Below are 26,466 nucleotides of genomic sequence, written 5' to 3'. Positions count from 1 at the left end.
TCATAAATGGTTAACTGGTGATTGTATTTGATTGTATTGCAAAACAAATTGATGTGTGTATGTGTCCTATACCATGTAGTCCACTGTCCTTCTGGCAAGTCTGAATGAAAGTCATCTGGTCAAATTTAAGTGGTTAGAAATGGCTTTAGACTTAAAAGGATGGACAATACTAGCTGCTTTATGACCATATTGGATTGTATAAGGAAACGAAATAAAATAGCGCATGTAGGTAATGGCATATTGCCCATGTACAGTGTTTGAATTCAGTCTGACCAGGCATGTCAGAATACTGGTGCATGGAAACATCTGTGTATGGAGCTAGATCAATCTGTCCCTGGGGTAATCTATCTGTCCCTGGGGTAATCTATCTGTCCCTGGGGTAATCTATCTGTCCCTGGGGTAATCTATCTGTTCCCAGGGTAATCTGAAGGTAAAGTCAGCCTGGATATAAAGTCACTCACCAGACACTGGCAGACATAACATGGTTGTCTTGGATCATCAAATATCTCTCCATCAGAGTAACGATCACCAAGGAGTTCACAGGCTGAATGATACATTAAATAATTTCAATGATAGGATATGATAAAAATGATATTCAGTCAGTGCAACAACCTGTCTAACAGTGTCAGTGTAAAGTTGTATATTTTATTTATATTTTTTTCATACTTGTGGTGATGCTTCTGTTGACATCATTACGATTTTTTATAAAGGCAAATAACAAAATGCCTAGGGAAGTCTGACAACAGTGACAGGAAAGGCAATTGTAATGGTATCAAATAATGAAGAAATAGATGTGATAAATGCCACAAGTATGAATGAATTCACTTCACTGAAATTTACTCTGATATGTCACAACAATATTATGTAGCTATTAAGTATGATTGGCTGCTTTCTTATTTTCCATTTACCATGAATGAAACTGTTAGAATGTAATAACTAAACTGACAAAGTTAGGCAACCAAACATGAATTGTGATGGCTGATAGATATACCGATATGCAACTACCTATGGAACACATATTTGTCATGTCTGATTTTATCAATTGTAAACTTATATCTGTATGAAATAGAAAAGACAGCAATCACCGTTATTAATTATTGGAAAATTATTAGTAAAAGTGATGAAATTTAACCATAATGGAAACTTCTCACAGTCTCTTGAACTACTCTCTGTTGTATGGAGTTTCGAGAACTCAGGTTTGTACCATTATACACTGCCCTCTCTAGGTCCAAAGAAGTACTTAAAGGGAAACCTAAGTCCAGCGACTTTGACAGTTTATCCCTTCCAAAATCACCCTTGAGTAAAATGCAGCTCAAATTTGCAACATATTGCACGCGCTGACGACTACGGCGCGACGAAAAGAGAAGTTCAAGTAGACGACATTTATGGAAATGAGCCCGGAATACCATGGGCGCGAAAGGGCTCATGGGAGAAGCGTGCGTGACGTCATCGGCGATACAGGCGATTGTAGCTTGCAGCTGGAGGAGTACTGTGAACAGTTCAGCGCGTTTGTAAGACGACTATGGAGAGTTCGGACAGCGATATTTCTGACATCGAGTATTACTTTTCCCTGACTGAAATCAAACCATACTAATTTGAACCTGTCCAAGATATGTAATAATTAGAAAGCATTTCAAAACATCGTTCATATCTTGGTTGCTTGCGTTTTGTGTATGATTCAGCGGAGGGAGTCACTGAGTGACCATGCGATCCTTCAACGCTACGTTTCTAAAACAGAGTTTTCTGTATCAGTCGCTTAAAATTAATTTTTGGTTCGTGAATGATACGGAATGATTGACTGATTGTATGTGTTACCGTGTAAGTCGAGCTTGGCCAGATCTTTAAGGTTGCGAAATCTCCGATATGTATCAGAAAATATTTATTCGTGATTTGACAAATCTATTATAGTGTCGTCTGTTTTTCGAAGCTGGTGTCGAACTTAGGAAGTCGGACTTACTCAGATCTACAAAGTGATGAAATCGCCGATATAATGAATATTTGCCCGCTATTTAAAATAGTATCGTCTTAAAGCTTGTTGTAAGGAATGTGTTTCATACAAGACCAGCCCAAACTCCCGATGATTCCCGATATGTCCTCTGTTCAAGTCCCGATCGCCAAGTAAAAATGTTTACATGTAAAGAATGTAATTTGTGCAAGGCTTCCCGAGTCCCGATGGTATCCGATCGGCCCTCTCGACGAAGTCCCGTGTGGACATTTAATGAAAAAAAATGCTTTACATGTAAAAAATGTATTTCGTGCATTAATAAATCTAATAATGTAAAACATACAGTATTCTTGACTTCCGGCCATGGATGCTATTTTTGAACTAAGAGTCGGACAGAGGTATTCGGGTGGTCAGATCTGTTAGGTGGTGAAATCTCTGATATACATCGGATATTTACCCACGATTTGACAAAGTATCGTCTAGTATCAGAGCTAAGTCGCCGATATTTATCGGATAAATATCCGTGATTTCGTAGACCCGGCATGCCAACACCATACAGTGCAAGTAAATCTAGGATCGTCTGGTATCGATATTAGCCTAGGAGTTCCGGCGCAATTGATATTTATCGGGTAAATATAATATCGGCGGTTTCTCACACCCGGCGTGCCGATACACAGTAGGCAAAAAGTCATTCCAATATCTTGTAATATCAATATTACAAGGTATAGTCCCGAAATTGCCTATATTTATTGGTTATATATCGGAGATTTGGCAGACCCGGGATGTCAAGATAAGAGACGCTTTGTGTAGTTTCGTCTTCGGATTTTAGAGTCCCAAAATCGCCAATATTAATATTTATCTGGTTAAAACCGGTGATAGTAGGCTGACTCAGCATGTCAAGATACGAACCGTATTGTGTAGTATCGTCTTGTATCGGTATCAGAATCCCGAAATCCCTTATAAAACAATCATCCTGAAAGAATTAGAACATGACGTTGTATCTTTTACAGATTTTTAAACTCGCCCAACTTTCTTTAGCCACTGTCTTCGAAAAAGCTGTTCTGTGGGAAGACGGTAAAAGCTGACTCCGTTTGTTCTTCCCTGAGTGTTTTTTGCACTCAGCTGAACAACAGTTAACTATTTTTTATGCTATTGAGCATTAAAGAGTCGTAACGTGCAGAACTGCACTCCTGCAGTCATAGACTCCAATGCTTTGGTAGGCTGTCACACACGTTCGTGTATCGCCGTTGACGTCATGCACGCTCCTCCCATGAGCCCTTTCGCGCCCATGGGATTCCGAGCTCATTTCCATAAATGTCGTCTACTTCAATGTCTCTTTTCGTCACTCCGTAGTAGTCGGCGCGTGCAATTATGTTGCAAATTTGAGCTGCATTTTATTCAAGGGTGATTTTGGAAGGGATAAACGGTCAATGTCGCTGGACTTAGGTTTCCCTTTAACTAACCTTCACAAGTTTGGCATCCACATTGATCAATAGCTGGAAAGCCACAGTTTGCTATCTCACACCTTTGCCTTCTACAATTTACATTGCCATCCTGCATAAATAAAAAAAAATGAAATACTATCACGGAAACTGGTACATATCATGTAACTATGAGCAGGAAGCTGTCAGAAATCACCAAGATTGACAAATGTACATTAAAAATTACATTTCAGTAGTATTTCTGCAAAAATCTATACTTGATGACAAGTTGTTATAAATATTATGACGCTTGGTACAGCTAACAGAGTAAGTGCAATTATATTCCAATGCAATATATTGGCTCAAATAAAAAAACAAATTTATCATTATTGTGTGTAATTCAAACGCTGAAAAAACTCAATATTTGTTCCAGGGTCTTAGAATTCTTGGCTTCAAAGTCACCAGCATTGGCTACTACTCCATGTTTGTCACTAAATTACATGTATACTCACAAGACAGCGGCATGTTCTGCAAGCATCATTTGGATCAGGAAATATCTCTGAGTTCTGGAACAGCTTCTCATCATACAAGCAATCTGTGAAATTGGTTGAAAATAGTATTTCACTGTCAATATTTTCTCTCACAAGGGATCTTTTACAGGGAATCTCCATATGATCAGTTATATATAATTTATATGATTGGCTACACAACCAGTACCAAGGTTTCATTCATGATTTTGCAAATATCTTGTCTGGTACTCATAAATTCATTCCTTCTGAATGAATTTTAGTTGTATTTATCGACCAAATTCTCTAGCCTACAAAGTTGTGGCCCCTGGATTTCTTGTTTCACCCTTGTGATTTGTCTTTCATGTCTAAAGTTCGCTACGCTGTTTCAATTTTTTCACATAAGAAATTACCGTTTGCAACTGTCAGGTTGAATGGATTTGATAGTCTAATATTTCTTCTTCCTTTCATTATTCATTGCTTTGAAATTGAATTGGTATTGTTTTGGGAAGTATAAAGGGCAAAAAAAATTGGCAATTCACAAATTTCAACATGGTGAAAAGAAGATTGTGCCTTTCATTATGAGCAAGTATCTCTGATGATTTATTTTGGTTTGTTGAAAGGTACACTGTTACATTACATATGCAACATCTTTAACTATGTTATTCTAATATCAAAGGTCCATATTTGACTGTGCGATCACATGCAAATCGCACAAATGTAGAGTGTTTTTGAAGAAGTTGGCAAGTTGATTGCCCAATGAGACTTTTTTTATTCTGAAGAATGAATTTTTATCACTGCTGCTATTGTAGTCCTAGTTTGACATATTAAGAAATGGTGAACATCCATGAATTTTTTTCTCTGTTTCACATAATGCACTAAAACATTTTATGAAAAGAAAATGCCATATTTCCAACTTCTCACATAACACATTGCAGTCTACTTGCCTTGGGTGAAATACTATATTACAGCCCATTCATGGGACTATGTGCCTTAGGGTAGGTGACCATTTGCGGGATGTAAGGATGGCAAATGGTCTCCTGCTTTGAAGGTATCCCATGTTTGGGCTATGTTTTTATTACATGCCTCTCTTACATGATTTTCACTAAAAATTTTGGGTTTACATACAAATGACAATTATATGCTAAATTTTCATGTTAGACTAAATCTCTTGAAAAAATAGAATGATTATCATTATCGAACAGATCACTGATATATTTAAATCATGTAATGTGGTTTATCAAATTTTTTTTACATAATTTAGTAAAAACAGTAATTCCTAAGTAAAACATGTCATTTATCATCTTTAAATCCCAACATTATCAAGGTAGAAATACTTTCAGTCACTTTCAGTCAAATGATGATGGTGCAGCCTGCTATGTCATCAACAAGTTATCACTGAATCCAATGGAGCGTGTAGCATTCAATATAAGAGGCATGTAAATTTTGTGAAATGATTGACTGACCTGTACACTCTGGACAGCACTCCCTCTGTACTGGATGTGAACACTGCACTGCTGGACAGTCCTTATCAACACAGTTCCATTGACCATTGACACATGTACAGTCTTGGCAAGGGTCTGGGTTGGGAACTGGCAGACAGACATCTAAGAATATGCAAAACACATCATTGCGTGATATCAATTATGGAAATAATAAAAAGTTTGTTAAAATACTAAGTCAGTTCTTAAATAAACTGCCACTAGAGAGAGTTTCAAGTTTACCTACACAAAATGAACTTTGCAAAATAAACACTGTTGTAAGTAAATATGACTTTAACAGGTCTGATCCTTCATATTTCAAATGGAAATCACACTTTTCTTAATGTTGAGAATGAGAAAATATCACTGACAAATTTCCCCTGATATTTAAAACAAAGGAAAATGAAAGTGGTCATGATGCAAAAAAGGAAATAAAAACTTTGTGAACAAGTCATTGACAATGACATAGTCCCCACTTGAAATAGAGGAGTATTAGTCTTGATGGGGCAGGGAAATGTGGTCTTTAAGAAGTATCACTGGAGTGTATATGTTAAGATCTATGGGCACATAGGTCTATGTTGTTTTTCCCAATTTGAAACACATGAGGCATGTCTAAGTTATGGTTCTAAATCGGGAAAATAGATCAGACCTCTAGCTGTATTGGCCAGCCAAGAAATACATATGTGGATAATAAATGATGTCCAAGATGTGACATCTTAAGGTCTACTATCTTATCAAAATTGGAGGGTATAGAACTTGTGGTTACTGAGTTATGCATATATATGTATAATCAAGGTAAAAAGTCATCGAGGTCATGTGACATTTTGAAAGAAATATATATTGCTAATTAATCCCTATATGCCAAAAATCAGACATCTAGCTCGATTCGCTTGCCCAGAATTAGATATGTACATAATTAATGAGGTAAAGCGTGTGTTGTCATAGGTCTCCCATCCTACTAAATATAAAGGACATAGCACTTGTGGTTACTTATTTATTGACAAAAACGTATATTTTAGGTAAAAGGTCATAGAGGTCACATGACATTTGATCAAAAAATTTCTATTCTATAGTTATCCCTATATACGAAAAATCAGACATCCAGCTCTATTGGCTTGCTCAGAATTAGACATGTGCATAATTAATGAGGTACAGTATGTGGAATCATAAGGTCTTCCATCATACCAAATATGAAGGGTGTACCACTTGTGGTTACTGAGTTATGGACTAATATGTATATTTCAGGTCAAAGGTCATTGAGGTCACGTGACATCTTGTCAAAAAAAATTGTATTGCTAAGTTATCCCTATATACCAAAAATCAGACCTCTAGCTCTATTGGCTTGCTCAAAATTAGATATGCGTATAATTAATGAGGTACAATATGTAGCGTCATAAGGTGTCCCATCATACCATACATGAAGGGTGTAGCACTTGTGGTTACTGAGTTATGGACAAATATGTATATTTGAGGTGAAAGGTCACCGAGGTCACGTGACTTTTTGTCAAAAAAATTGTATTGCTAAGTTATCCCTATATACCAAAAATCAGACCTCTAGCTCTATTGGCTTGCTCAAAATTAGATATGCACATAATTAATGAGGTACAATATGTGGCGTCATAAGGTGTCCCATCATACCATATATGAAGGGTGTAGCACTTGTGGTTACTGAGTTATGGACAAATATGTATATTTGAGGTCAAAGGTCACTGAGGTCACGTGACATTTGGTCAAAATATCTGAGATATCATCGTGAATGGAGGGACATGACCCATTCTATAAGCCCCCTGGACTTCATCCGTGGGGCTAAAAACTGTGTCACTGCATCCTTTTTGCTATATGAATATGATGAGAAACTAAATTTTTATTTTACTTGGCCTTATACATGGGATTCTATGCAGAGCTGACTTATGCATGGGAGTCTATGGACTGCCTTATACATGGGAGTCTATGGACTGCCTTATACATGGGAGTCTATGGACTGCCTTAAACATGGGAGTCTATGGACTGCCTTATACATGGGAGTCTATGGAGGTGGAAACTAAAAAGTCCTCTAACACGGCCAAATTGATTGCATTGTGAAACAAATCGATGTGCATCTGTATGGGGTAGGGTACTATCCTTGTGCAAAGTTTGAAAGAAATTGACCAGGGCATGTCTGAGATATCTGCTTGAACGGACGGACGCACGCACGCACGCACGCACGGACATGACCCAATCTACAAGTCTCCCCGGACTTCGTCCGTGGGGACTAAAAACCAACAAAAGTAAAAGTTTCTGCTTAAACCCTTTAACCACAATAGTTTGGTCCAAAACTACTTATTATCAATGGTGTTTGTGGACGTGTTTACAGGAAGTTCGGGAGAAAAGCTTAATGATTATGATCTCTAAAAAGAAACAATCAGTAATTTTTTCTTCTAAGCTGAAAAAAGTTACATACACATTAAACTATCACTGGTCTTGTAAATAGTTATCCTCAAAATACTGGTTCACTCACTTACGAGTTATTAACCCTACTAGATGTGCTATTCAATGAGAGAGAAGTTTGAATTTATCACTGCAATGGTTGTAGCCTACAAGTAGAGCACAAAGATACCTACCAGGGCAACTAGGACAACATTCTCCCCGTTTAGTTACTGGGTTATCACAAGTGACTGGTGGACATGGTAGAGGTGCACAGTTGACATCACCATCCTGTCAAGAATCATGAAACAATGTAAGTCATTATAGATCACAGTTTGATTTTCAACTCTGTATAAATATTGCAAGGACACACTCATATTCCCTCTTTCCGACTGTCTCTCTCTGCATGTCTCAATCTACCTCTGTCTGTGTGTCTGTGTCTGACTCTCTCTCTGTCTCTCTCTCTCTCTCTCTCTCTCTCTCTCACTCTCTCTCTGTCTCTCACCTCTTCCATACTGCTGTACTTACTACACATTGGCACCTGCTACAGGGGTCATTTGGTTCCATGAAAGTTTCCCCATCTCTGTAATTTTCATTCAAATAGAAGCAATCTGTAAAGGAAACACAAAACAGAATATTTGTGAGCGGCCATAATGGATAAAAAATCTTCCTGCACTTCAGTGCTGGTAAATTATACATAAGCCACATTCTTAACCCTTTCACCCCTATATACAGGTCCAACTTTACCATAGAAAACAATGGATTTGGGACAAACCATGGTGGTGAAAGGGTTAATGGAACTACCATCTATATCATAAAGACAAAATAATTTTAGCTACTTTAAATTGCTTCTGTCTTGTGCTAAGAGGTAAAAAGGCAACTTCTTGCCAAAGCAATAAAATAATACTATATATATAAATGCAATCATTTTCAGGGCAAAAAGTTCTGTTTGTTCGTGAAACTAGCTATACCCATGCATTTTTTTATCCTTTAAGGCATTTCTGGTAAGAAATTCCTGTATAACCTCAAACTTTATTTTGATGTCTGTAAACTTATTCATTTTACCTGCAGAAAACCGCCATGTTGAAAAATATGGTTGATTGTCTGAGACTTTTATGACTCACTCAGGTGACAAAATTGTCTTCAAGGTACCAAGAATTTAAAGCAAGACTGAAGAGTACTGAAATAGGTTTCATGGGAAGCTATACACCACAAATATTCAACATAACCTTAAGAGGTAAAATCTGTTTACAAAAGTTGGATTTTAAATATTTTTATATTTACCTTGACAGACGGGGCAGTTACAGCTATCTCTGCCGGGATCTGAACACTGAACTGGTGGACATGTTCTGGCAACACAGTCAACATTACCATTCTGACAGCCAGGACATGAACAGAAAAGAAAACCTTACATGACAAGTCACTAAAACACACCTATGATACATTTTGAAAGAATTCTTTTACCTACAAAATGTCAACAAACATACAGTAGATGTAAAAATTGTTTAAAAATGCATCAGGCACACTATGTAAAAGAGCAAAAGTCAAAATGAAAGAATGGATTGCATATGGCTTTTCACCTAAAATTTCAATCCAAAGTCATAAATTAGATGCTGACAATGTAAAAACTTATACTGATCTTCAAATATCATATACAGTATCGATATATCTAATTTCCTAGCTTATGGTTTGTCTAACATTCAAATGTTATGCAATATATGGATTTGTACCATTCATCTATTCCAGCAAAAACTTTGAAATGTTCGTTTGGAGAAAAGTAGGATTGAAAATAGCATTTATAAGCATGGAAACTGTAAATACTGACATTATTGCACTTGAACTTACAAAACATCTACAGGTCTGGCAATCATCATCAGGATTTCTGAATGTATCTCCATTGGAATACCTCTGACCATTATATAGACAGTCTGGAGGAAAGAAACCACAATTATCAAATTTTATTACTAACTTTAAAGTATGATAAATATTGACTTTTAAAGGGGCAGTAGATGCATCTTTTGATAATTGTTTATTTTTAAGGTCAATTACAGTTTCTTCTTCTACTCTCCAAAGGTTATTAAGATTTTCATGTATATTTTTGTCCAACTGTTCCAAAGAAAATAGTTGGGTTGTACAAGATGGAGTACAAGCAAAAGTGATGTAACGTTACCATAGCAGATAGGACATCCACAACTGTCTTCAGATGGATTATCACACTGGACAGGACTGCAGGAAATTTCTACACACACTACACTTCCAAGCTACAAAAGAAAGTCAAGGATTATCCCACATGACCAGTATGGTCAGAGAAAAGGTAACTTGGTAATCGTAACATGTCAATCAAGGAAAATGGAAAACATTTAATCTTCTAAAGTTTTGCATCGATATCAACCAAAGAACCAGACAGAGTACAAACTTTATCTTCTGGGATGATGGTTCTCTTCCTAAATTAAACCTATCTTTGATTTTATCTTGACTTGAAGTTGAAAATTATTTTATGCATTGTTTCAAGTGACTGTATTGACTTTTCCGAGACAATTTTTCCCTACTAAACAAAGTTGCATTATCAAGTAAATATCACGTAACTTAAATCATTTCAAATCATTCTTCATCCTACAGTTTCATGGCATACATTAAGACCACTGACAGAGAATGGTTGAAAGTTTGAGCACTAGTATAAGTATTTCACTTTCAAGGCGCAAACTACATGTACCTTATGATAGGAGAGATAACCACTTACTTCACATGTACAAGTCTTGCATGGGTCAGTTGGATCACTAAATGTCTGACCATTGCCAAGTCTTCTGCCTTCATAAACACAATCCTCACACACTGGGCAGCAGTCTCCTGGCCTTGTGATTGGATGACTACAGGTGACATCATCACATGTTATGCTACTGCATTCAACAAAACCATCCTACAGGAAAAGATTTGCATACAAGATACAAGAGAGCACTTTAACTGATCAAAAGCTACTAATTACTCACAAGAACCAATCTCTGTCTACAATGCAATAATCAAATATAATCAAGAACTTCTTAACAAGGTGAAAATACTGTCACATTGAACTTGCTTCATTTTTATCAATGTTGATGTCACCAGTACAAAATCCAGCAACACAGTCAAACACTGAACCAAACTTAACAAACTACCTGATACATTCAAGATTACTCATAAAGAAGATTTATTTTTATTAACTTAATGGTGTTATGATTTATAATACCTGACATGTACACTCTTTACAGCGTTCCCTGGGATCACTGAAAGTTTCTCCTGTTGTATAAGTCACACCATTGTATGTACATCCTATTTGCAGAATGAAAAATATACAGTATTAGAAATCAACTGCAATCTTGGTCATCACATTCACTTTCTGTAATACTTTAGGATGTGCAGTAAATATGAGATAACACATTCGTATCGTTACTTTTCAAACAGAAATTTTCCTCTGTTGGGCAAAATATTGACTATTACAAAAAGTATGATTAAAATTACCAGCTTGTTTGACATACTTTTTATTTCTGCACTTAAAGCCCGGTGCGGACTTAATCCAAAAATCTAGCAACATATTTATATAACGATTGATATTTCAAAGGAGAACAAAAGACAGAAACACCTCATAATCTTTTAACACCAGAGTTGATCTTGATCCCGGGCTTTTTCGACCCGGGGTTTAAAACATCAAACATAGTGCAACTTCAGTAATCCTCTATCAGATTTGAACATACAATGCAGCACCTATTCAACATCATGTACGATGTTATACCATCAAAGATGTTCTCATTACAGCACATAATAAATCATATATTGATGCCTTATGGTAAACAGAAGTTATGTTTGTGTCAATATCAATTTGTACATATATTGAACATTTGGGAAATACTGCATTAACTTGCATGGTACCTGAAACCCTGGTCCTTGCCTGACCAACTCAGGTGACAACAGAAGACTTTTAATCCCCCAAGGTGTAAATGTTCCATTGTTATGTTTATCTAATCCAGCTGATGCCATTGTATGAAAGGCAGGTCTGTAAAATTGATCCTCATATAACTAAGTAGGGAAGTAGGGTATTCCTAAGTTAATGGAGCTTTCCTGTAATGATGTATGGACAGGATGCTGAGTAAAGGAAACCTCTTGACAGTTGGTTGCGTGACTCTTTCTCAATATTTGTCATTCCACTGTGCTTACCATCACACATATCACAGCATTGACCACGTCTAGGATATGGACAGCGAACTGCTGGACAAGGCTTTCTGTTGCATGTCACCTCTCCATCTATACACATACACTCTTCACATGAGTCACTTGGATTGGTAAATCTTTCCCTGTTACGATAACTCTGTCCCAGATGCTCACAGTTGGTCTCTGTTATTAACACAAAAAAACATTGAAATGTTATACTACTGGTCTACATTTCCATAAATCATCATTAACTATCCTAATTTGCATGAAAGAGGTAATAAACGACAATGAAAACTCAAATTTCATAACTGATCTTGCTCAATAAAAATATGAGTTTATTTTTACAAAATTATTTTTTCAGGATTTCCCTACCTGAACATTGAGGGCAGCACTCTCCTTCTGGTGTGAATTGATTCTCACAGTTGAGAACAGGACAATCTACTCGTTCACATCGCACATTTCCATCCTGGTGACAATAATAACAGATAAAAAGTCATGGAAAAATAGGCTACCTTACATACAATACATGTGCTTGTATAGTAAATGTATTAAATGCGTTATCAGAATAATTGGTTTTGCAATTAATGACACTTTGAGGAAAAGATATATATCGTTACACATAAGACAAATCTTTCACTTACCGTACATATACACTCATTGCAGGGATTCAGTGGGTCTCGGAATTCTTGTCCATTTCTAAAGAGTCTCCTGTCATACAGACAATTCTCACAAACTGGACAGCAGTTATGTGCCAACTGGGCAGGATGCCGACACTCTGGGGTAGGACAGTCTTTGTTTCTGCATCTAACTCTGGTATTCTGAGAACAATAATCAAATTACCTTATGAGTGCCCAGCCCTATTAATTCTATAACGCTATAAACTGTCAAGAAATTCAATGTATCATCACTACCAAGATGTGAAGCTTGGGAAATTTACAAGATGCTGCAATATGAAAATGTGTTCGTAAAACTCAACTGGAAGAGGTATGCATTTTATTGAAGTATGTTTTAATATATCACAATTAACATCATGTGATCTATGAAAGATCAAATTTAACATCATTCTTCGGAGAATGGCAGGTAGGAATTTTTTTTTCATGGAACAATTTTACTACTGTGTCATTATCATGTTCAACAGCATGTTTTTATTTGAAGTGGATAGCACAAGAATACATTTCACAAAACAAATTGAAAACTGACAAGTGCATGGAAGCCTGATGTAATGATCTGATAAATTATGTTTTAAATTCAATGAGGCTTTCCATGTTTGGTTACAGAAATACTCTGATGGTCAGAGTTCACATCTTCTATTATTAGCACTCGTTTTTAAAAACTGACACAAATATACTCTGAAGTACTTACTGTACAAGTGCAAACAGCACACTGATCAGTCACAGAGTCCCAGACATCTCCCTCTGCATATTCTACACCATCTGCAATACATACATCACACTCCATACAACACTTGTCTGGCTTCTGGACAGGATTGCGACATTCTAATGGTGGGCATACTTCAGTCTGGCAGGTCACTGTGCCATCCTTAAATTACAAATTTACAAGTTGAAATTTAAATTGATAACCTTTGATGAGCCAATCTATGTAACCTACAATATCATGTTCATTTCCATGTCAATACATTAACACAAACAGATTCTAGACTGACTACCTTCACATTTCTACCAAGATAACACGTCTTTTTGAGGGAAATTTCACTTCATGTAACTATTAATACATTTTGTTTTAGTATTTATATCTAATTATAATAACAGTTCTTCTAAATTCACCAACAATATTTTCAAAACAGGAGTAAGTTTTAATCTTTCTTTCACATGCAGTTTTTGTGCTATGTAGGTGTGAATGCAGTGCAAATTTAGTCCATATTGTGTGGTTAGATAAATGCTTTGCATTTATTTGGTTTATGCAATTGAAGAAATTGCTAAATTAATGAAACACAACCAATTCTATAGTTTTTTTTATATTCTTGTCGACAAGCATGTTGGTCTGTTTGCTTTGTGTGTCAAACTGTTTCATCTGTTTTGAAAATTCTTTTTCACTTTTGATCTGTATGCAGGCAAAAGGCATAAAAAGTACAGCTAGTTTCACTCACCACACAAGTACACAAATCACAGATGTCACCCCCATCAGGTCTGAAGACTGCGCCATTTCTGTAATTTCTTCTCTCATACTCACAAATATCACACACAGGACAGCAGATGTCTGCCATTCTTCCAGGGTGCATGCAATCAGGGCTGCACTCTTGATCCACCCTTCTACAATTCACTTGAGTATTCTGAAATTAGAATTGAAATAGTTGTATGAAGTTCAGCAAGTATTCATTGTAAGTTATCATACAAAATCTCCCAATCTGCTTTCTTTGCATAGATTTTTTTTTATGTTTGTCAGTTACCGGTTTTCCCCCCATTAATCAACATTTACCCAGAAACATGGCACTTTTTTGATCTATTTTGCTTTGTCATTTCAGAGATTTCCTATTATCTAGCTTGCCAACACAGCATCTCTACTTGTAGATTACACTCGTCTGGTATTGTTTACTTTGAATGATAGCACGTATAGTCCATATCAGAATTCACTTGTCAACAATGACAATGTAGTCTGTACACACATGTAAAGGCTGAGTTGACAAGCTGAATATGTATCTCAACTTGATGTGTGGTGTAGCAAAAGAAACTATATTTGATATAAAAAAAACAAAAGAGAAAATTATCACCAAACGTTACGCTTAATGGCCCTTAAATGAACATTTATGATTGTATCAGCTGAGATGTACTTCCCTGTTCTGAATTTCTTGATTCAATATCAACAGTACAAAAGCATTTGCTTACCAAATTGTTTTCAAACATCTACTGTATATGAGCTCACAAGAATTTGATAAGGACTCTTATCACATGCACAAGCCAAGTTTGTCGTCTCTGAACAAAAAATATGGGATTTATTCTCTGGTCGTTCTACGTCACGACAATCCGCGTCTATGTCATCAATTTTGGTGTGTCGGACCTTTTTTTTGTCGATCTTTGGTGTGCTCGTAAATATGTAAACAAACAACATGGTGGCCGATGTTTCTCCCATGATCAAACTGTGTCTGACGTGAAAATATCGCAAACATTAGTCATGATTATTAGAGTCTGACAATACATCAACTAGGCAAATTTTTGAGACCTTGTCTTTGAGCTTTGTCGCCGATATGCATGGGGGTTCGTATTCGTATGGACCCGCCGACGCCTGAACTTTCGACGCTCTGTGTACTTTCATGTGGTAGACCACGGTAGACATACGGTTTCCACTGCAACAAGGGGGTCAAGTGCAGTGTCAATGCCTCCAAAAGTCATGTAATGAAATCGATATTTTCACAGACTACGACATTAATAATCCGAACAATGTAAACACAAGAGTGTACCGCCTGTATATTCCGAAAGAATCACGTGAATAATTTGCGGAAACAACGAACTCGAAGCTGGTCGCGTTACCGTGCCGTGGGTTCTGTAAGCATTGCAACAGGGTCAGGCGCGACGTTTACAGTGTTTGCGCTGTCGAGATTCAGTCGATATTTGTTCCCGAAAAATAGCGTATCTTCGTCTCTGATAAATTTCTAGGACCATGCTATCTTTGAAATAGAGTATAACTTTGCGGAAGGTAGCCTACGTGTAGACCGAGAGCTGTCATTTGCTCCACACACGAACGAACGTGAACGCTCACGCACACGACTGGAAATGATTGACAACCTGTGCACGGCGTACTGATATTATTCCTAAAGTAGTTCAAAAGTTTAAACGCGGAATCGTCACGGAAAACTTATTCTATTTTGCAAAAACTAACGAATTCTTGGCTTGTGCATGTGATAAGTATATTATTCCCTAATATTTTTCTTCGTTCAGCTCGGAAAATACTCGTGACGTAATGCCGTGTCACCACGAGTCTTCGACTCGTGGTGACACGGTCATTATGTGTCACCACGAGTCTTCGACTCGTGGTGACACCACGAGTCTTCGACTCGTGGTGACACGGTCATTACGTCACAAGTATTTTCCGAGCTGAACGAAGAAAAATATTAGGGAATAATATCTAAAAGTATTTGCAATGTGTGTTTAAAGTAATGTCTTCCTTTAAAGGCAACAACATCAGTTTTTGTCAATTGCATAAACAGAAGTCATGATCTCCTACCCTGCATGTGCATTCAAGGCAAGGTTGCCTGGGTGCCGTGAATGTCTCTCCATTTTTGAATGTCTGTCCCTCATATAAACAATCTGCAAAATAAACAAATTACCATTATAGACATTGTCACTGCATTAAAACAAAACAAAATTAAGCATTTCAAAAATATCAGTGAAATGTTTGATTCAAACTCTGGACACAAAGCATGCAGTCTTTGTTGTACTGACCTTCACAGATAGGGCAGCAACTTCCAGGTATGAAGACTGGGTTTGGACATCCAAGTTGTGGGCACTCTATATCAACACACTCTACATTTCCATTTCTACATATACAGTTACGACAGCTGTTGCTATCATCAACAAAGTCTCCATTCTGATATGTCTGACCTTGATACAGACAGCCTGTCATACAAAATACATGCAAAAAAAGCAATTTCAAATCAAAATCTTAGACTAGCAAGCTAGCTTGAATACTTTCATCTCATTTCCCTTAGGTGAGGTTGAACTGTAAAATGGAGGCTTCTATACCATACTTTATCTCAAATCTGGTGTTATCAATCATATGTGAACCATTTTCCAGTGAATTAGAGAAGAAAAGGTTAAAAACAACTGGGTTGAACACACAGTTTGTGGTGAAAGAGTGAACTAAAAGCTGACCATGCTCAAATGAATGTGAATGTATGGGACAGTGACATTTCACCTATGCATGTGTACTCAGTGAATATCTACCACTTAGTGTTAGTAGTTATCAATTAAAGGAACTCTTGGCCACAGTTTTCACAGAAGTCAACACATAAAACGTACAGAACTGTCATAATCTCTCTCCCAAACTCTCGTTGTATTGCATCTCTTGGATACTGCATTTGATAAATGTTACACATGTTTGGCCACTTTGTTTGAGGTGTTCAGACAACAAACACCAGTGTTCTCACCAGCTTGGAAAAACAGATGGAGGACCAATTTACATAACATTGCACAATTTGCATATTTCTTTGTTGTGAAAATATATTTGATTGTATAGTTATTAACATGTGATGTGATTGCTCAAAAAAGAGAGGGGTGGCTTGCCTCTAACTATCACCTCTTAATATCCCCTTGTGGAGAAACCTGGACACTCACCTTCACATTTTGGACAGCAAGAATCAGGTTCGGGAATAGGGTGACGACAGGTCAGAGTACAACGTTCCCTTTCACAATCTATACGTCCTTCCCTACACCTGCATACATTACAATCATCATCCGCTGGTGTCCACTCATCATTGTGTTCATATCTTCTACCAGAACTGTCTATGCAGCCTGCAAGATATGAATAAATTTGAGAGTTACTGGTAGAATGCATGTCAACATAGAAACAGAGCTCACTGTATAAAAATTCTATGGTGGGATGGAGAAACAGTTCTTCATCTCCATGTGAACAGAAATAGTACCGTATGTATATATATTTACTTGTACATATACTATCTTTCAGGCAAAGAGCGACAAAAGATGGACAAGAAATGCATAGCAAATGCTTTCATTTTGAGTTGCTCGTTTTTAAAAAATAAATAATTTCATATCATTTAATAAAATCAAAAATCATGATCACAACCAGAATCAAAATAGACCTTTGGCAATGATTGAAATTTTAAGTCACAAGTCTCTGGCAAATGTTAATTAAAGCAACTTACTAATAGGGTGTGCATTTTCATATACAAAAGTCAGATTTCATTACAAAATTACAAGGCTTTAGATGAGACTAAAATGTAGCCAGGTTTTAATCATATGAGGATTTTGAAATATTATCTCAGTAGACTTTGTAACAGAAAACTGAGCAGGCATATTGTACCTGCATATGGGAACATGATAAACATGAATTGTAAGTGACTAATGCTTGAAGAGTTGCATTATTGTATTTAACAATTTCAGTGCCCTAGTCAATTTTTGTTGTCTTTACAAAATATGACTCGCACAATTTTTTTTCAGATCCAGACAATTTCTTCTCAGATTTTTCCAAAAATGTTGATATAAAACTGAAGCCAATGAAAATTTATTTCCCTTTGGTCAAAAATTATCTGTGTGAACAATTATGATATAAATTTGTAAAATGTTAATTTAAAATCTAGGTGGGAAAAATTACAGCACTCAAAGGGTTAGAATGTAAAGTGTTTAGCACGTCTTACTGACAAATGCAAATTCGACGGTAATGACATACTATAAATGCTAAATATTCATACATAATGTACATGCATTCTATGGTATACAAGGTGTGGTCACAAGAATAAGTGGTCTTGTTAACTAACCTTTACAGACAGGGCAACACGATCCATCTGGGGTCTCAGTTTCCACGCAGTCGATAGGTGAACATTCTTCTCTCTGGCAAATTATGTTCCCATCCTGGCAGATACACTGGTTACACAAATCACCATTGGCAGCAAACTTCACTCCATTCCTGATAAACTGGTTATTATATGTACAATCTGAAGAAGAAAAGTCAGAAAGGCACAATTTAATATTTTGGTTTCATTTTCCCCAACGCTGCTTAAACCAGGTTGAGGTTTTGCTTGTTTCTGTGTCTCTGTGGTTGAGAAACCATAGCAAATTGTAAAGATATTTGTCAGCAATAATAATGTTCAAGTACATATTAAAACATCAATTGATATCATAGGGTTCAAAGTTTATTATACAATGTAGGTCAATTTTCTGCTTACAAGTCAAATATGCAAGACACCCATTTTCTCAAGTCCAGAGCAGGCACTTGTAAAAAATGCCAGTGAATGTTGTTGTTGGACTTGTATGATGTGGAAAATGTACTGATATACTGGTATGAAACTGGGCAACAGGAGTATTGGCAAGATATTTTGTAATGTGGACCACTATAATACACATGAGTGTGCATGCCAATTCCTACTTACTGACAGTATGTGGACCACTATAGTACACTTGAAATTGCATGCTAAATTCCTGTGACTTTCCAAAGTGTACCCTTACCTGTACACGGTGAGCAGCACTGGCCAGCCCTGATTGCACCATGGTCACACTGGGTTGTACACTCTACAATGTTAACACAATCAACGTCTCCAAGATTACAAGTGCATTCCTTACAGCCATCAGATGTTGTCCAAGTGTCGCCTGTCATGTAATCTTCACCTTCATACAGACAAGCTATGGAAAACAATCCACAAGATAATTAATATCATCACTTTTCTAGTTGAATCAGGCAAACTATACGTCTTTTTGGACTATCTGTTTCTGTCTGGGCTGACCCGGTGCCGTGCCGATTTTATCCCTTGCCGATTTCGTCCCCGCACATGTGCAAACTATCCAACATGGTTTCTATTCATAAAACGGCCCCATGGCAAGTAGCCCCAAATCTGAAGCCACTTTCTTCTATCATCATATGTCAGCCGTTTCGACTTTTGTTGAGAAGCATTCTTATCATAGCCTGTCAAATCGTATACTTGTACCGAAATTCCTGCAGATGAAACAGTATTGGTCGATAATGGGGCGCACAATGGCAAGATCGCGTACGCATCCGAGATTGTACGAAAGAAATTTTAGCGTGAACTTCGATTCTGAGTCCGAGGGTCGAAATCGGCAACATGCAGAACCGAATAAATTACATCGATTGATGCACTTCCCCAAATTTATAATACATTTTCAACTAATTTAGACACATAAATTGACCACCGGATAGATCATTACGAAGAAATGTTAGCGTGAAGTTGGATTTTGAGTCGAGGGTCGAAATCGGCAACTGCAGAACCGAAATCGGCAGCTGTAGCAGTTCTAAGCTTATAATATGTTCCTAGTAAATTACACCGATTGATGCACTTCCCCAAACTTATAATACATTTTCACATAATTGAGACACTCAAAAGTGACCAACACGTGGATTATACGAGAGAAACTTTAGTGTGAACTTTAATTTTGCGTCGAGGGTCGAAATCGGCAACAGAACCGAAATCGGCAGCTATAGCTGCCGATCTTGTCCCTATGAAGCCCTGTTGGATAGTCAGCGCATGCGCGGGGGACGAAATCGGCAAGGGATAAAATCGGCATGGCACCGGGTCTGGCATCCCATTAACAAAAGACTAACAAGTGATACAAGTTATCTACCAGTATAAACAAAACCATTGCATTTGCAGATTAAAGATTTCTCAATATTTTGTTGCTGCCATGGAAACTAGACTTAAGCAAGAACACAGAGTAGTGGCAAAGATACATATCAATTTGATTAAGCAGCAAACCACTCCACATAAACTTACACAGTTGAGTGCCACTAAGGAAAAGGTTAAAACATTCTTAAAATCAGAGTATTCTTTGTGGGGCTGTAACTTTCCTGGGCTTTTGCCTTGTCTTTTTGGAAGCATTAAAAATTTTGCCTACAGGTAATCAAGTGAAAGGCAGCTATGCTGAATTTCAAATATCAGTAAGCTTGAAATAGTTTACTTCTCTCATCAAATACACCTGGTTTTTATTCTTTCCTATGAAATAAGCATATGGCCTTACAGCTGCTTGAGCAAGTACATACACAAGTTATACTCATGTTTGTTGAAAATGTAAACAGCCAACTTACTATCAGAGCAAACTTCACAACATGCACCCAGTGGCTTGATTGGATTCTCACAGGGGGCTTCTGGGCAGGATACTGGATTACATCTCACTATACTCATCTGTCACGTGAAAAGTAACACTCATATAGCATAACAGGTAATATAACCGATTATCTCTCCTGCAAATAGGTTGAATTCACAATTTGCAGTTGCATTATTGAGTTCTGTAACCATCAGGACAAGGAATTATAATTTCCTTTCTCTAATTTTGTTTGATTGCATGTCTGATATATCAAATGCTTATGATTAGCCAAACCATAAGGATCGGTTTCTAAAAGAATTTATATTTTAGAATTTATATCCACTGCTCAGAACTTGATTGTTTAGTATTTACTACAGTTATTTGCAAAATATAGCCACATATGGACATAGCCCAAGATGAGTGCAATAGGACAAATTCTTACAAAATAACAAATTCTTGTGATATCATGTCATGAATTATTATTTTTACATTCAAAAGTAGGTACTATTCCTACACAAAATATGACAGAAATTTGACAGGCAATTATAAGAGATAAACCTTGACTTACAGTACATGAACAGCGAAGGCAAGGATTGGTAGAAGGTGTGAAGAAGTCACCATTGGCAAACATTTTATCATCATATTCACAACCTATAGATACAAACAAAGTTTCTCTTTGAAAGTGATTTATCTAAAAATATATGAATAGTTTGGCAAAATAAACCTCACCTTGTGAATTCACAAATTGTAGAAAATCTGCAGAGCAACTAGGAATATGGTGTGTTGCAAGAAAGAGCAGCAAAAATTTTACTTCAACTTATTTTCATATAGCTGCATCTTAGCTTTGCTTATTTGGACTCTGGACACATTAATTATCTTCCATGCAGGTGAAACTACTAGCAATCATACCCATCTGTTATCCAAGGACACTTCAGCGTTTATCAGAATTGATACTGACAACATGCCCAATGAAACATACCTACTTATTCTAAAGCTTTATACATCTATTTATGTTGCTACCACTACAAAGATTTTGACTACTGTGTTTCATGACCATTTCCCCTCCACTATTCAAGTACAGAGGCAGTAGCAAATTTGGTTGCAGCACCTTTTCAGAACAAATGAGGGTTGACCCTCTTCCCCCAACTCCCTCTTACAATGTAGCATAATCCCATTGATATTTCTGAATAACTATGTCTAATTTTTCATTTCTATAAAAAGCAAACAGGATTTTACAAATTTGTTTTACAGTTTGATCGATTGAAAGTCAAATTGTAATTAACATTGAAGCACTTTTTTTGTATAATTTGTGATAATAAGAAGCCATCTATAATTTGACAATTTAATGCTTTGAGTGCCAAAGTCAATATTTTTTACCTTAATAAGATATACCCCAGTCAATTCTTTTCAGATTTTTGCCAAAATTTTGTTAAAACACTTTAGCCAATGAAATATGATACATCCATTTGGTCCAACATTATCAAAAATTATTGCACGGAAATTTTGCTGAGAAAAAATTACAGCAGTCAAAGGGTTACAAATGATCAGCCCTGTGCTTTCAATAATCCCTAGAGATGTCAGGTTTTCATTTGATCATCAAAACCACCGTTTCTATTGCTTGGAGACTGTGGAAGTCAAAAGATACCATTTAAATACAGTGTATGTATGTGCAAAAATGTGCCATCCTTTGTATTAAACACAATCATATGACATCACAATAGAACCTTCAACCAAGTTGTACATATCCCATGACAAAGACAAAACGAAATGAAATACATCCCTGTTAGTTATAGCATTTTAAGAACAAACAAACAAGTAACGGGAAATACTGATTGGTTGACATGTTTTTCTACAGCTTATTTTAGATCAACATAGAACTATCTTTCATATTTTACAAAGATCAATGTGGCAATATTTGTGAACTAATAATTGGGCACATCCCCTTTCAGGCTATGATAACAATTTAAGAATGGTAGATTTGCCAAAACAAGTCAAAATATAAAGCAAACAGACAAGATGGGAAAGCTTAATCACTGCAAATTTCCGGATCTGGAGTGAGTGGTCAATCTGATTAAGAACTGGACACACTCATACCTCTTTGTCTGTCAAAATTTCAAGAAAACAGATCAACTTCCAATCAAAACATGTGCAAGTCAACAGTGAGTAACTGCTTTTCAGTGAAATGCAGATGAACTGATAACTTTTATTTAAGAAGACTAACAAACTAATTTTTTTTTTTCAGCATTAGATATTTTTGTAAATGTCTTCTGTTCTGTCATGTCTGTATTTTAAGCGGAATTCAATGAGTTGGCAGTTCAAAAATGGTTCAATTCTTACTGGCATCATATGTCACATGATATACATTTACAGCATTAAACTTTGCATAGATTTGCATAAAAGCAAAACTACTGGTATTTGAATAAATTCAGCAACTGACCAATTAGAGTAGGCTTACCATTTCTACACCTAGCACAGCATTCCCCAGGCGGGGTATACTGATCAAAACAAGACAATGGAGGACAGTCTTCAGGGCCTCGACACTGGACAGTACCACGAACACAAACACAGACGGTACATTCATCCAGCTTGTAGCTTTCTTGGCTTTGCAGCAAACGGCCTTGAAACTCGCAGCCTAGAAGCATGCATGGTAAAAAGCTACAGCTGTGCAATTTTGTAGTTAACACATTTATGACAATACATTTAAGACGATACATATGTGCAGGCACTTTTTGCAGTATACCATTTTTGCCTTGCAATCTATCTAATCATACTTTGCATTCTGGTGTCCAACTGTTTACACTTGTTAAACTAAACAGTTAATAACAGCTGGGTGCCTCAATTAGCAGTAAACTCTCTGAATCACTGTTTAATTGACAAATGACAAACATGTCTAGTTTGATAGAATGAATTTTCACAGCCAATTGTAAATTTTTGTTGCAGGAATTCTAAATATATTCTCATTGATAAAGATTGCAAGGCCGCAAGTTTCACTGTTCAATCACCTTTAAAACCTTAAACTGTGCAAATACACAATGCTATAGCTGTGATCATTTCTGTGCGATGTAAATGCTTTGCAATGATCACTCATTTCTTTTTTCAAGAGAGTTTTGTGCGTATAACCAGAGATTAGTATGTGCATAGTACACTTTTTGCGTATTCATTACATGTAGCATGAAATGTCAATGTATGATCATTCCTCCTCTCCACTTTTCATTCTCTTATGCAATAGTTTTCATCTCCCATTGTCTCCACAACATCCATTCAATCACCTTTGTCAAGCCATATTAACCATCTATACCTCACAGTCAAAGATTCTTTGAACCAGAACACATTGATCTTCATGATTTCAATCACCATGGAGACAGATGATACTACATGTATGTCACAACTTAAGTCACCGTTGGATACAATCACCATTGTCATTGTCAAGATCATCACCAATGTGATCATTATCACAATTGTCATCACTTTCATCATTAATATCATCATCGTCATCATCGTCACCACCACCATCATCATCATCATCATCCTAATGATCATCATCATCATCATCATCATCATCATCGTCATTATCATCATCATCATTATCTTTTCATCATCATCATTATCTTTATCATCATCATTATCTTTATCATCATCATTATCACTATCACCCTCATTATCATTATCATCATCATATGTCATCATCATCATCATCAGTACCACATGATCATCATAACCACCTTCACTATTATTACCATCATCATTGCCATCATCATCATCATCATCATCACATCATCACCATTACATATCATCGTTATCATCATCCTCTCCATTGAGATTCAAATTACCATCATTATTCTTCCTACCTTCACATCTGGGGCAACACTCTCCATCTGGTATTCTTGGGTTTTCACATTCTACATCTGGGCATTCCACCCCTTTACAGATGACATTACCATTCTAGAAAATACAAACACACACCAAATACCTTGTTACCCCATGAACGGGCAGTGAGTGGATGGTATACACAGAAAAAAGAGAGAAAATAGTTGAGGGGTACAATTAGTACTCTCAATCCAAGCAAGAAAGAAGAAAGAAATGACTGACCCTACAAGCACAGCTTTCACATGGCTCATCAAAAGGATTGAATTCATCTCCATTCCTTATCTGTCTCCTAAAGTACCAACAATCTGCAAACACAATACATAGTACATGATGAAAATATTCATGATGTTGACTTCATTTGCAAGACGAAATGCTGTTCAACTTGTAATGGTATGTGATACATTTAAATTACTTTTTAATAACCCTTTATGTGTGGTAATTTTTACTGCAAGAATATAGTGGAGCAGCATTTTGCTATTTTTGTAATTTTTTTGTAATTATTATGATGACTTTGGTCAAAATGGATGTAGCTTTTCTTGGCTACAGCTTTTTATCAAAATTTTGGGAAAAATCTTGAAAAAAATGGTCATGATCTGAAAAAATTGTCTGAGTGTGTTAAGTTAACAATAATTGACTTTGGCCCTTTAAGTGTTAAAGTGGAAAATAATTACTACAGATATTTGAGAAGAAAAGACTATTATGGGTCTTGAAATGCTTTGTTAGAGAACAAATAGTTTTTGGTGCTTCATAACATGTAGTGAGAGATAGTATAAGAAACATTGAAAAGCTCTGTACATTGGGCAAAAAAGAAGTGTTCACCGAGCACTGTTGTACAAAGGAAGACCCTGCATAGCAATTTTGTCAAATCAACATTTCGCTTCACATTACCTGGTAAAACCAATATTGCTAAAATGTGAGTCACTTATTCCCAGTGTCATACAGCATTAACAAAAACAGTGCTTCCATCCATAACTCATACAATGTATTGGCGTATGATTCATCCATTATAATACCAGTATGGAGATTTTTTCAATGACAACAGGAAGCTCTGCCATATTATGCAAATGACCTACCATTACAGATTGGGCAGCATTCATCCTCAGGCTTGAATGGATGTGTACACAGCGTGTCAACACAGGGAACTGAATCACACGAAATCACTTGACCAACCTTCAATGAAGCAAAAACGACATAATAGCAATAGTGGTATTCAAAATGTAGAATTTCATATCATGTGTGTGTACATCTCTATCTATCGCTTGATAATAACTTTAGTTTGTACCCAATATATATCAACTGCATAAGGTCCCACAATAGCTTTGACCACATTAAGGATAATATGAAAGACAATCATCTTTGGTATGTCATTCATGATAATGGACATCTTACCTCACATCTACAGGAACTGCAAAGGTCTTTCTTCCATACAGATCCTATAATATGTGTATCACCATTGTCATCAACACAATCTGTGTGGAAGCAGAAAGACTTGCATCATGGGTTATCACATTCAGCTGGTTTTAAAACCAACTGTATATTTTCCTTTATGAGACACTGGACACAGACAACAAATACACATGATGGGTGAATCATGTGAGACGAAACCTTTAGAATTGTCAGAGGTGGGCAATCACTTCTCTCCCTGAATAGATAGATAATCACTGCGATCAATATCTTTTAGCATTACTGATCACCTTTAAAAGCTACATAATCATTTACTACAATATTTTAAACATATTCAACATAATACCAATGGATAAAATAAATCTCTGTAATTATAGAGAGAGGTTTGCTGTTTGAAGGAAAAGTGAATTTGCATTTCTGAAGATGGAATATTTGTCATTGGCAATGTACACTAAGCTAGGGGATACAGATGTGTTTGACAACCTGTAAACACAGCACTATAAGCATAAGGTCATACATCCTACTTCTTGTGGA

At 36.4% G+C, this 26,466-nt stretch overlaps 2 protein-coding genes across 2 annotated transcripts in view; both read right to left on the bottom strand.

Annotated features, from left to right (window-relative positions):
• The window catches only part of LOC139149025 (kielin/chordin-like protein), a 60,364-nt gene that overhangs the window by 32,318 nt on the left and 1,580 nt on the right, over nucleotides 1-26,466 (bottom strand). The window contains exons 4-25 of the mRNA XM_070720522.1: nucleotides 25,918-25,997; nucleotides 25,602-25,698; nucleotides 24,751-24,833; nucleotides 24,070-24,190; nucleotides 19,075-19,248; nucleotides 18,387-18,563; nucleotides 17,227-17,403; nucleotides 16,336-16,509; nucleotides 16,118-16,200; nucleotides 14,046-14,228; nucleotides 13,301-13,477; nucleotides 12,580-12,756; nucleotides 12,311-12,404; nucleotides 11,945-12,121; nucleotides 10,980-11,062; nucleotides 10,497-10,673; nucleotides 9,602-9,684; nucleotides 9,041-9,131; nucleotides 7,991-8,047; nucleotides 5,339-5,479; nucleotides 3,409-3,499; nucleotides 462-544 (exon numbers count right to left, since the gene is read on the bottom strand). Of these exons, the coding sequence (XP_070576623.1) occupies nucleotides 462-544; nucleotides 3,409-3,499; nucleotides 5,339-5,479; nucleotides 7,991-8,047; nucleotides 9,041-9,131; nucleotides 9,602-9,684; nucleotides 10,497-10,673; nucleotides 10,980-11,062; nucleotides 11,945-12,121; nucleotides 12,311-12,404; nucleotides 12,580-12,756; nucleotides 13,301-13,477; nucleotides 14,046-14,228; nucleotides 16,118-16,200; nucleotides 16,336-16,509; nucleotides 17,227-17,403; nucleotides 18,387-18,563; nucleotides 19,075-19,248; nucleotides 24,070-24,190; nucleotides 24,751-24,833; nucleotides 25,602-25,698; nucleotides 25,918-25,997 (2,780 nt within the window). The remainder of the gene's footprint in view (nucleotides 1-461; nucleotides 545-3,408; nucleotides 3,500-5,338; nucleotides 5,480-7,990; nucleotides 8,048-9,040; nucleotides 9,132-9,601; nucleotides 9,685-10,496; nucleotides 10,674-10,979; nucleotides 11,063-11,944; nucleotides 12,122-12,310; nucleotides 12,405-12,579; nucleotides 12,757-13,300; nucleotides 13,478-14,045; nucleotides 14,229-16,117; nucleotides 16,201-16,335; nucleotides 16,510-17,226; nucleotides 17,404-18,386; nucleotides 18,564-19,074; nucleotides 19,249-24,069; nucleotides 24,191-24,750; nucleotides 24,834-25,601; nucleotides 25,699-25,917; nucleotides 25,998-26,466) is intronic.
• LOC139114892 (uncharacterized) overlaps nucleotides 25,916-26,466 on the bottom strand; it is a 46,500-nt gene continuing 45,949 nt past the window's right edge. The window contains exon 17 of the mRNA XM_070676825.1: nucleotides 25,916-25,997. The gene's annotated coding sequence lies outside the window, so the exon portion shown is untranslated. The remainder of the gene's footprint in view (nucleotides 25,998-26,466) is intronic.

Source organism: Ptychodera flava, chromosome 2, assembly GCF_041260155.1.
Source record: "Ptychodera flava strain L36383 chromosome 2, AS_Pfla_20210202, whole genome shotgun sequence".
Classification (NCBI taxonomy): Eukaryota; Metazoa; Hemichordata; class Enteropneusta; family Ptychoderidae; genus Ptychodera; species Ptychodera flava.
Note: the sequence above shows the minus strand (reverse complement) of the source record. Positions and strands in the feature narration are given on the sequence as shown.